Below are 12,323 nucleotides of genomic sequence, written 5' to 3'. Positions count from 1 at the left end.
GTTATCGCGGGGGAGGATACTGCTTCACAGTCTTTATGAGGGTGTCCAGCTGCTGGACACCTTTGTTGACCAGGAGAGTGGCTGTGTTGATGACTTCAGGGTGGCCACTGCATGATTCAGGAACTCTTAAAGCTCTTCTAAGGTCATTGGTTGCTTCACATTCCAGAAGATAGTGAAGTAATGGCTTTTCTGTGACAGTTTGGCAGAAGATGCACTCTCTCTGTCGGGGTTCACCAATCTCCCAGTTGCATCTGTAACCTAGACGTAGTCTATATAGCCTAACTGCTATTTCCCTGTGGATTCCTTGATGCTCACTGATCAGTGTTTAATTATATAGGTAAACTACCGCTGACCTCTTGAGGTCAACGCCACGTGACCAGCAGCCGTAGCTGACCCCCCCTCCCACCCCCCCCGGGGGGGCACCAGGGGTCACGTGACCAGCGAACAATGGCGCCATTTGACCGTACTCGGAGCCATTCAGCTGAACGACACGGTTATGTCCGGTTAATCGTTACTCCGGAGTAAACCGGACTGGCACGTGTATTTTTTAAACCCTTCGTGCCGTTTTTTATTGGGTAATGTGGTTATCGTCCCAGCAACTGGCAGCATAGATCGTTCCACAGATCGTTCCACAGTGGTTGCCGGTCTTCTGGGTCTGTGGCCGGCCGCTAACCCAACCTAACCTAACCAACCGGTGTTACTTCGTTTTGTTGGTCTCTCCTGTGTTGTGCTCCTGTGTTGCGTTCTAATTGATGAGCAATCACTGTGTGGCATTTTTAAGGTGGGAAGCACGACGCTACACACACACACACACACACACACACACACACACACACACACACACACACACACACACACACACACACACACAGCCTACCTGTAGGGGAACAGCCTACCTGTAACGATTCGAGAAAGAGACCTGGGAGTGGATGTGACACCTAATCTAACTCCTGAGGCACATATAAATAGGATAACGACAGCAGCGTACTCTACACTGGCGAAAATTAGAACTTCATTCAGAAACCTAAATGAGGAAGCTTTTAGGGCGCTTTACACTGCCTACGTGAGACCCGTCTTAGAGTATGCCGCGCCATCATGGAGCCCCCACCTGAAGAAACACATAAAGAAACTGGAGAAGGTTCAGAGGTTTGCGACGAGGCTTGTCCCAGAGCTACGAGGGATGGGATATGAAGAGCGGCTGAAGGAACTGAACCTTACGACACTAGAGAAAAGAAGGGAGAGAGGAGATATGATAGGGACATATAAAATACTCAGGGGAATTGACAAAGTGGAAATAGATCAAATGTTCACACGTAATAATAACAGAACGAGGGGACATGGGTGGAAACTGGAAACTCAGATGAGTCACAGAGATGTTAGGAAGTTTTCTTTTAGCGTGAGAGTAGTAGAAAAATGGAATGCACTTGGGGAACAGGTTGTGGAAGCAAATACTATTCATACTTTTAAAACTAGGTATGATAGGGAAATGGGACAGGAGTCATTGCTGTAAACAACCGATAGCTAGAAAGGCGGGATCCAAGAGTCAATGCTCGATCCTGCAAGCACATATAGGTGAGTACATATAGGTGAGTACACAGCGTCGGCTGTGAAGGAGCAGAAGCACTGTGCCTGCCACTCGCCGTGACGTACAACAAGTCACTGGTAACAGGTGAACTGTCAAAAATTTGGAAGACGGCAAATGTAGTTCCGATATACAAGAAGAAGGATAGACAGGAGGCACTGAACTACAGGCCAGTGTCCCTAACTTGCATACTATGCAAATTGATGGAAAAGATTTTGCGAAATAAGCTAGTGGAACATTTGGAGCGAAAGAACTTTGTAACACAACATTAGCATGGGTTCAGGGATGGCAAGTCCTGCCTCACAGGATTAATTGAATTCTATGACCAGGCACCACAAATCAGGCAATAAAGAGAGGGGAGGGCAGACTACATATTTTTTGATTCCCAGAAAGTTTTTGACACAGTACCACACAAGAGACTAGTGCAAAAGCTGGAGATGCAGGCAGGAGTGAAAGGGAAGATACTCCATTGGATAAGGGAGTACCTAAGTAACAGAAGACAGCGAGTCACTGTGAGGGGTGAGGCCTCAGTTTGGCGAGACGTTACCAGTGGAGTCCCGCGGGGGTCAGTGCTTGGACCTATACTGTTTCTGATATATGTAAATGCTCTCCCAAGGAGTATAGAATCGTTCCTCTTATTGTTTGCTGATGATTTAAAATTTATGAGGAGGATTAAGACAGGATGATAGTATGAGGCTACATGATGACCTAGACAGACTGAATGAATGAATGGTCCAACAAATAGCTATTAAAGGTCAACCCGAGTAAATGCAAGGTAATGAAACTAGGCAGTGGAAGCAGAAGGCCAGACACAGGATACAGAATAGGAGATGAAGTACTTCATGAAACAGACAGAGAGAGAAAGATCTAGGAGTTGATATCACACCAAACCTGTCTCCTGAAGCCCACACAAAAAGAATAACGTCTGCGGCATATGCGAGGCTGGCTAACATCAGAACTGCCTTCAGGAACCTGTACAAGGAATCATTCACAATCTTGTACACCACATATGTAAGACCAATCCTGGAGTATGTGGCCCCAGCATGGAGCCCGTACCTTGTCAATCACAAGACGAAACTAGAAAAAGTTCAGAGGTATGCCACTAGACTAGTCCCAGAACTAAGAGGCATGAGTTACGAGGAAAGGCTGCGCGAAATGCACCCCAGGACACTGGAAGACAGAAGAGTAACGGAAGACATGATCACTACCTACAAAATTCTTAGAAGAATTGACAGGGTAGATAAGGATAAGCTGTTTAACACGGGTGGTACGCGAACAAGGGGACACAGGTGGAAACTGAGTACCCACATGAGCCACAGAGACGTTAGAAAGAACTTTTTTCAGTGTCAGAGTAATTAGCGGATGGAATGCATTAGGCAGTGATGTGGTGGAGGCAGACTCCATACACAGTTTTAAATGTAGATACGATAGAGCCCAGTAGGCTCAGGAATCTGTACACCAGTTGATTGACAGTTGAGAGGCGGGACCAAAGAGCCAAAGCTCAACCCCCGCAAGCACAAATAGGTGAGTACAAATAGGTGAGTACACACACATACACACACACACACACAGTAATTACTTAGGTAATTACACACACACACACACACACACACACACACACACACACACACACACACACACACACACACACACACACACACACACACACACGCACACACACACACGTGAGTGTAATGTTCACGCGATGAAAGTTACCTCCAGTGAAACAATCGTGACGTGTACTGAACGTGGTGAGAGTCGAGCCCCGTTAACAACAACAACAGCACGATAACAATTTACACCCCCCCCCCCCCCCCCCTCCCTTCCCTAGCAACAAGTCGAAAACAGTTATTTCTGAAAAACAACCCCAAACTGATATGTCCACAGAAAATGGAATCCCATTTCTGGGCAAGGCTGCCGGGGGGGGGGGGAGACTTTAAGATCTGGGACTAAGACCACACAGTATCATTAGTTTATCTTGAGATGATTTCGGGGCTTAGCGTCTCCGCGGCCCGGTCCTCGACCAGGTCTCCTTTTTTGTTACACACACACCCCCAGGAAGCAACCCGTAGCAGCTGTCTAACTCCCAGGTACCTATTTACTGCTAGGTGAACAGGGGGGCCATCAGGGGAGAAAGAAACTCTGCCCATTTGTTTCCGCCTCCACCGGGGATCGAACCCGGAATCTCAGGACTACGAATCCCGCGCGCTGTCCACTCAACCGTCAGGGCCCTTTGTCCGCGAGGCCCAAGCTCTGAATTGAGAGCGACGGTGAATGTGACATGCCGTTGAAAGTGTCCTGACGGTGAAGGTGACTATGAATATGACATGACCTCACAAGAGCCCAAACTATATATCAATCAAAGAGTGACATTGAGCAACACTAAAATCATGCCGTGAAAATGAGGAATGTGGAACATGACATGAAGGTGAAAATGACCTTGCTGCCTACTGATGAAGGTGACTCTAACGAGATGAAAGTTATCTGTATGCAAATTAGGGTTTATAATGAGGGCCAGCTTGGCGTGGGGGGTGAGTGGGAGGTGAGTGGGAGAGACTGTGGGAGAGAGACTGTGGGAGTGGAGACATATATCATTCAGCTGGGAACTGGGTAATTGAAGTCCGAATCCCTTTACGAAATAGACTCTAAATACACATATATAAACTCTACAGCTAATCTAGCCTCTGGGAGAACCCTGAACACCCTCCACCCTCCCTCCACCCACCCACACCCACACCCTCCCCTAGATAACACCAGCTCCTTGCCCTTCCTTAGATAACACCTGCACCACACCCTAGATAACACCTGCTCCCCACCTTAGATAACACCAGCTCCCCACCCTAGATAACACCAGCTCCCCACCCTAGATAACACCAGCTCCCCACCCTAGATAACACCAGCTCCCCACCCTAGATAACACCAGCTCCCCACCCTAGATAACACCAGCTCCCCACCCTAGATAACACCAGCTCCCCACCCTAGATAACACCAGCTCCCCACTTTAGATAACACCAGCTCCCCACCCTAGATAACACCAGCTCCCTACCCTAGATAACACCTGCTCCATACCCTTGATAACACCAGCTCCCCACCCTAGATAACACCAGCTCCCCACCCTAGATAACACCAGCTCCCCACCCTAGATAACACCAGCTCCCCACCCTAGATAACACCTGCTCCCCACCTTAGATAACACTAGCTCCCCACCCTAGATAACACCAGCTCCACACCCTAGATAACACCAGCTCCACACCCTAGATAACACCAGCTCCCTACCCTAGATAACACCAGCTCCCCACCCTAGATAACACCAGCTCCCCACCCTAGATAACACCAGCTCCCTACCCTAGATAACACCTGCTCCACACCCTAGATAACACCAGCTCCCCACCCTAGATAACACCAGCTCCACACCCTAGATAACACCAGCTCCCTACCCTAGATAACACCTGCTCCCCACCCTAGATAACACCAGCTCCCCACCCTAGATAACACCAGCTCCCTACCCTAGATAACACCAGCTCCCCACCCTAGATAACACCAGCTCCCCACCCTAGATAACACCAGTGTAACAGCAGAACTATTAAGATAGTAAGACCATACATCTAACATGAAACGCTCACTAGAAAGGAGGATACATCTTTTATAGAAATCTGGAGTTAGTTGGTAGAGGCCTGACTGGGAGGCTTGGGTCAGCCCTTCCCCAAGGAATTGGAACTCATGTGTAGAAAACTGCAGCGCCACTCGGATCCTGTGTCGAGGCATCAAACTAGGAGAATAATTCAGGTATTAAAGAATTAGTAGGAATAATCAAGCGTGGGTTAAGTACTTATGTTCAAATTAACGTCAATTGAGAATAAAGAATGAGTCTCGTGTGTTATAAAAGAAGCATTTGACGTCAGTAAGAATATGAATATATGTAAGAAATATCTCGTACTTGGTAAATAAGTACCTCCCAGTCTTGCTTATTAATTCATGTAAATTAGTGAAATGCAAGTGCTATTCAATATTGTAATTAACCTGGATCCATGATCTAGATAATTCCCAATTATTTTGGAATAATAAATCACCTTTAGTGACGAATACAGGATTTTAAGTTAGTAATCTCCTTCAAAGATTAATTTGGCAACTGAGCTAGGGGGGTCAGCCTTACACGAGGTCAGTGTGGGTTGAGACGTCTTGGGGTCAACATCTCTCCAGAGGCAGGGCTGAACATCTAGGCCTGGCTGTGGTACTTAAGGTTATTGTTTAGTCTGAGTTATCACGGGAGACATCTCCCGTCACGTAGGGTGCAGTCGCGCCTCCACTCATCTCCAGTATCAGCTCTTGATACTGGTAATGGCTCAAAAGGGCCACCACTTACGGGCTATTCATGCCCGTGCCACCTTTTGGGTGGCTTAATCTTCATCAATCATTCTGAGTTATTACAGTCTAGAATCCACATTATTTCTTGTAGTCAATTACCAATTGCCTCAGTTAGGAAAATATTCAGTCAGGAAGTGCTCAGATAGGGTGGCTTATTTTTTTATTTTCTTTGATAATCTTTGATTTCATAAATTTTGTTTAGAATTTAAGGCGTTTAGTAGAATTTCCCCCAATGTTTATTTTACGTTCTTGCAGGGCTCAAGCCCCCATGTTTGGGACTAGCTCCCTCTACAAGCCTGCAAGCAGTTATTTAATACCTCAGATAATCCCTTTGTACTTTGATTTAATTTCCACACTTAACGTAAATCTTATCCCTCCTTTCCTGATAACTGGGGATCCATTTTCGGGGTTTATGGCTAATTGACGGTATCCTGCTTCACCGTCAATTGGGGGAATTACCTGGTGGGTAGAAGATAGCAGGTGGTGGCGGCGTAAGTCAGAGCTGGCAGTGTAGTATTGAAGGTACAGTATCCTTGAGCAGTGATATCTAAATGACCCTAGATAACACGTGCTCCCCACCCTAGATAACACCAACTCCACACCCCTAGATAACACCAGCTCCTCACCCTAGATAACACCAGCTCCACACCCTAGATAACACCTGCTCCACATCCTAGATAACACCAGCTCCCCACCCTAGATAACACGTGCTCCACACCCTAGATAACACCAGCTCCTCACCCTAGATAACACCAGCTCCACACCCTAGATAACACCAGCTCCTCACCCTAGATAACACCAGCTCCACACCCTAGATAACACCTGCTCCACATCCTAGATAACACCAGCTCCCCACCCTAGATAACACGTGCTCCACACCCTAGATAACACCAGCTCCTCACCCTAGATAACACCAGCTCCACACCCTAGATAACACCTGCTCCACATCCTAGATAACACCAGCTCTACATCCCTACATAACACCTGCTCTACACCTTAGATAACATATATGTGATATCGTCCACTCACATCAACTATTTCTTCGCCATAACAAATATTGTCTTAAAAACTACCTTTACTACTCTTGTTGATGATTCAAGACGAGCGCTTGTGGATTAGAGCTCTTAAGTTTGTCTTAGGCAAAAGGTAAAAGCGATTTGGGTCTCCTTGGTGTTCAAAGAACATGGTGCGCATCGCTCTGCGTCGCTCTGCATGGCTCTGTGTCGCTCTGCGTCGCTCTGCATGGCTCTGTGTCGCTCTGCGTCGCTCTACATCGCCCTGTGTCGCTCTGCATGGCTCTGTGTCGCTCTGCATGGCTCTGCGTCGCTCTACATCGCCCTGCGTCGCTCTGCGCCACGACGGGTGCTGCCATCTGCAGTGCCTCTGAGCCAACGGGCCATTCCCATGCATGTATTCTGTTTGTCTAGTCTCTTCTTGTCCTTGCGGAGGCTGGGTGCCGGTGGTGTATTGTTGGGCTGGTGTTGGGGCATTGTGCTTCTGTGGTGAAGGTTTTTGTTTGTGTTTGTGCGGGGGGGGGGTGTACTCACCTAGTTGTACTTGCAGGGGGGGGAGGGTTGAGCTGTGGCTCTTTGGTCCTGCCTCTCAACCGTGTGTGTGTGTGTGTGTGTGTGTGTGTGTGTGTGTGTGTTTATGTTTGATGAGAATGTCTTAGTTCGTTTGGGGAGTAGGGAAGGGAACTATCATGGGGGGAAAGCGCCAAGTCATTACGACTATATAGCGATGGGAAGGGGTCAGGATAAGGATTTGAGATGGAACGGGGGGCAGGAATGGTCTGTCTCTCTCTCTCTCTCTCTCACTCTCTCTCTCTCTCTCTCTCTCTCTCTCTCTCTCTCTCTCTCTCTCTCTCTCTCTCTCTCTCTCTCTCTCTCTCTCTCTCTCTCTCTCTCTCTCTCTCTCTCTCTCTCTCTCTCACACACACAAAGTTGCCAAAGAAATATACAAAAATTCACTTTCACAATCAGAGTGATAGACGGTTGGAACAAGTTAGGTTAGAAGGTGGTGGAGGCCAAGACCGTCAGTAGTTTCAAAGCGTTATATGACAAAGAGTACTGGGAAGACGGGACACCACGAGCGTAGCTCTCATCCTGTAACTACGCCTAGGTAACAACACTTAGGTAATTACGCACCTACAATAACCTCACCCCCCCCTTCTCCCCCCACAGCTTCAGCTCTACGGCTACAACTCGCAGCTCTATCGTAACTTCAGCCAGGCCTCAGCCCAGGTGTACGGTGTGGTGGGGATCGCTCTCCTAATACAGGTGAGTTGATTACCACCAGGTGAGTTAATTAACACCAGGTGAGTTGATTACCACCAGGTGAGTTAATTAACACCAGGTGAGTTGATTAACACCAGGTGAGTTGATTGACAGCAGGTGAGTTGATTGACACCAAGTGAGTTGATTGACAGCAGGTGAGTTGATTGACACCAAGTGAGTTGATTGACAGCAGGTGAGTTGATTGACACCAAGTGAGTTGATTAACAACAGGTGAGTTGATTAACAACAGGTGAGTTGATTGACAGCAGGTGAGTTGATTAACAACAGATGAGTTGATTAACAACAGGTGAGTTGATTAACAACAGGTGAGTTGATTGACAGCAGGTGAGTTGATTGACACCAAGTGAGTTGATTAACAACAGGTGAGTTGATTAACAACAGATGAGTTGATTAACAACAGGTGAGTTGATTAACACCAGGTGAGTTGATTAACAACAGGTGAGTTGATTAACAACAGATGAGTTGATTAACAACAGGTGAGTTGATTACCACCAGGTGAGTTAATTACCACCAGGTGAGTTGATTAACAACAGGTGAGTTGATTACCACCAGGTGAGTTAATTAACACCAGGTGAGTTGATTACCACCAGGTGAGTTAATTAACACCAGGTGAGTTGATTACCACCAGGTGAATTGATTAACAACAGGTGAGTTGATTACCCCCAGGTGAGTTGATTAACACCAGGTGAGTTGATTACCACCAGGTGAGTTAATTAACACCAGGTGAGTTGATTACCACCAGGTGAGTTGATTACCACCAGGTGAATTGATTAACAACAGGTGAGTTGATTACCCCCAGGTGAGTTGATTAACAACAGGTGAGTTGAGAGGCAGGGGACGTAGTTAAAGCCAACTCAACCCATTATCAACGTTACGGGCTCACCATAGCCCGTGCTACTGGAACGTATTGTTCTAGAGTAGCGAATCTTAAACAACAACAACATTATCAACGCCACAGTTCGAAACAACGCAAAACGATCGAAAATTCGTGCAGTAGATTGCCGAGGGAGTAACAGGCCCCTGTGGCGGGTGGCTGAAAGGTGGGGATCCAGGAGCTAAAGCTCTTGCAGGAACAAGTAGCCCAGTTCACTGGCTGATAAAGGTCGTTGCTCCCCCCCGGTACAATGGGCAAGGCGACACCAGCCTCATCTTTTATGCACTGGAGAAGGGCAAGAGAGAGAGGGAGAGAGAGAGACACCCCGCCGCCCCGGGTCAGGATATTGCCTTCCCGCGCGCTCCGCCCCAATACTGTGATGGCATTCATAATCCTCCTGATATTTCTGACTCGGTAAACGGCGCATAGGAAGTCTGTGGGGGCCCTCTGTCTCCTTCCTAAAGTGGGGGCCCTCTGTCTCCTTCCTAAAAAAGGGCCCTCTCTCTCCTTCCTAAAGTGGGGGCCCTCTGTCTCCTTTCTAGAGGGGGCCCTCCGTCTCCTTCCTACAGGGGGCCCTCCGTCTCCTTCCTACAGGGGGCCCTCCGTCTCCTTCCTACAGGGGGCCCTCCGTCTCCTTCCTACAGGGGGCCCTCCGTCTCCTTCCTACAGGGGGCCCTCCGTCTCCTTCCTACAGGGGACCCTCCGTCTCCTTCCTACAGGGGGCCCCCCTTTCTCCGCCCGGTATGGGGGCCGTCACCGTCGATAAGAAACTGTATATTGTTGGCGGATGTCAGGCAGTGTGACGTCAAGAGCAGCAGTTGGGCGTTTAAGATTCTTATGTCATTATGATAGATGTGGCATTTTGATTGGCTGCTTGAGTGTGTGACGTCGAGGGAACAGGTTGGCGCCTGAACTGTGATTGGTTGTGTGGTTGTATGACGTCGAGGGAAGAAGCAGGCTCCTGAACTGTGATTGGTTGTGGGGTTGTGTGACGTCGAGGGAAGAAGCAGGTTCCTGAACTGTGATTGGTTGTGTGGTTGTATGACGTCGAGGGAAGAAGCTGGCTCCTGAACTGTGATTGGTTGTGAGGTTGTGTGACGTCGAGGGAAGAAGCTGGCTCCTGAACTGTGATTGGTTGTGTGGTTGTATGACGTCGAGGGAAGAAGCAGGCTCCTGAACTGTGATTGGTTGTGGGGTTGTGTGACGTCGAGGGAAGAAGCAGGTTCCTGAACTGTGATTGGTTGTGTGGTTGTATGACGTCGAGGGAAGAAGCTGGCTCCTGAACTGTGATTGGTTGTGAGGTTGTGTGAAGTCGAGGGAAGAAGCTGGCTCCTGAACTGTGATTGGTTGTGTGGTTGTATGACGTCGAGGGAAGAAGCTGGCTCCTGAACCGTGATTGGTTGTGAGGTTGTATGACGTCGTGGGAAGAAGCAGGTTCCTGAACTGTGATTGGTTGTGTGGTTGTGTGACGTCGAGGGAAGAAGCAGACTCCTGAACCGTGATTGGTTGGAGGGACAATAAGTACTTGTGTCCTTCGCGTGAAATGAGGAGAGATGACTAACCACAGTAGGCAGGTGTCCGCTGTAACCTGGCCTCACCTGGTGTTAGTGGTAAATTATAAATGATAACTTCCTCACGTAACAACTAGAAAAGCGCTGATTATATACGGATTACTGAAGTTCCTGGCGGGGCGTCGCGGGCGTGTGTGGGTGGCCGCGGGCGTGTGTGGGCGGCCGTGGGCGTGTGCGGGCGTCGCGGGCTCGCTCCAGGGTAGCCAGGGAGCTGTGTGGTCTGGTGAGAGGACTGACGAGGAGGGCACTTGGCGCGTGACTAATGCTGTCTCTCCCACAGGTCGGTGAGAGGATGTCCCCGGAGCTGCGGGTCCTGCTGGAGGGCCTTGACACCATCACCTACGGCGGTGAGTCCTTCACTCGGAGGTCCTGTGGTGGGCCTTGTGGCTGGTGGCTGTGGTGGGCCTTGTGGCTGGTGGCTGTGGTGGGCCTTGTGGCTGGTGGCTGTGGTGGGCCTTGTGGCTGGTGGCTGTGGTGGGCCTTGTGGCAGGTGGCTGTGGTGGTCCCTGTGGCTGGTGGCAGGTGTGGCCCCTGTGGCAGGTGTGGCCCCTGTGGCAGGTGTGGCCCCTGTGGCTACCACAACTTGACCGTGGGATATGGTAGTCTCGGAAAATGTTTAGTGACACCATGGCTGGAGCTGCAAAAGTTGTCAGTCACAACAAACTGTCAGTAACTGATGACCCCGTTGACCTCCCCTGACCTCAAACAACCCACCCCCCCCAAGCTCAACCCCCGAGCAAGCACAACTAGGTGAGCGCGCATACACACACACACACACACACACACACACACACACACACACCTGGGGGGCCTGGGGGGCCTCGTAGCCTGGTAGATAGCGCGCAGGACTCGTAATTCTGTGGCGCGGGTTCGATTCCCGCACGAGGCAGAAAAAAATGGGCAAAGTTTCTTTCACCCTAAGTGCCCCTGTTACCTAGCAGTAAATAGGTACCTGGGAGTTAGTCAGCTGTCACGGGCTGCTTCCTGGGGTGTGTGTGTGTGGTGTGGAAAAAAAAAAAGTAGTTAGTAAACAGTTGATTGACAGTTGAGAGGCGGGCCGAAAGAGCAAAGCTCAACCCCCGCAAAAACACAACTAGTAAACACACAAACACACAATCTGTTTTTCTTCAGAAATTCCTTTGTGTTTCATCATGAGTTTCATGGCCCTACACTGTGAGCGTATTAACATAATCTGGGCTCCAGATTGTCTATATATGTAACCCCTCAGACAATACAGACACAAGTTTTAGGTGTGTTTCTCTCACTCCCAGGTGAGGAGAACTGCTGTTTCTCTCACTCCCAGGTGAGGAGAACTGCTGTTTCTCTCACTCCCAGGTGAGGAGAACTGCTGTTTCTCTCACTCCCAGGTGAGGAGAACTGCTGTTTCTCTCACTCCCAGGTGAGGAGAACTGCTGTTTCTCTCACTCCCAGATGAGGAGAACTGCTGTGTCTCTCACTCCCAGGTGAGGAGGACTGCTGTTTCTCTCACTCCCAGGTGAGGAGAACTGCTGTTTCTCTCACTCCCAGGTGAGGAGAACTGCTGTTTCTCTCACTCCCAGGTGAGGAGAACTGCTGTTTCTCTCACTCCCAGGTGAGGAGAACTGCTGTTTCTCTCACTCCCAGGTGAGGAGGAC

General features: G+C 49.1%; 1 protein-coding gene across 1 annotated transcript in view; it reads left to right on the top strand.

Annotated features, from left to right (window-relative positions):
* LOC123753874 (carbonic anhydrase-related protein 10-like) overlaps positions 1-12,323 on the top strand; it is a 230,406-nt gene that overhangs the window by 196,032 nt on the left and 22,051 nt on the right. Inside the window, exons 4-5 of the mRNA XM_069307496.1 lie at positions 8,131-8,226; positions 10,970-11,036. Of these exons, the coding sequence (XP_069163597.1) occupies positions 8,131-8,226; positions 10,970-11,036 (163 nt within the window). The remainder of the gene's footprint in view (positions 1-8,130; positions 8,227-10,969; positions 11,037-12,323) is intronic.

This window comes from Procambarus clarkii, chromosome 6 (assembly GCF_040958095.1).
Source record: "Procambarus clarkii isolate CNS0578487 chromosome 6, FALCON_Pclarkii_2.0, whole genome shotgun sequence".
Classification (NCBI taxonomy): domain Eukaryota; kingdom Metazoa; phylum Arthropoda; class Malacostraca; order Decapoda; family Cambaridae; genus Procambarus; species Procambarus clarkii.
Note: the sequence above shows the minus strand (reverse complement) of the source record. Positions and strands in the feature narration are given on the sequence as shown.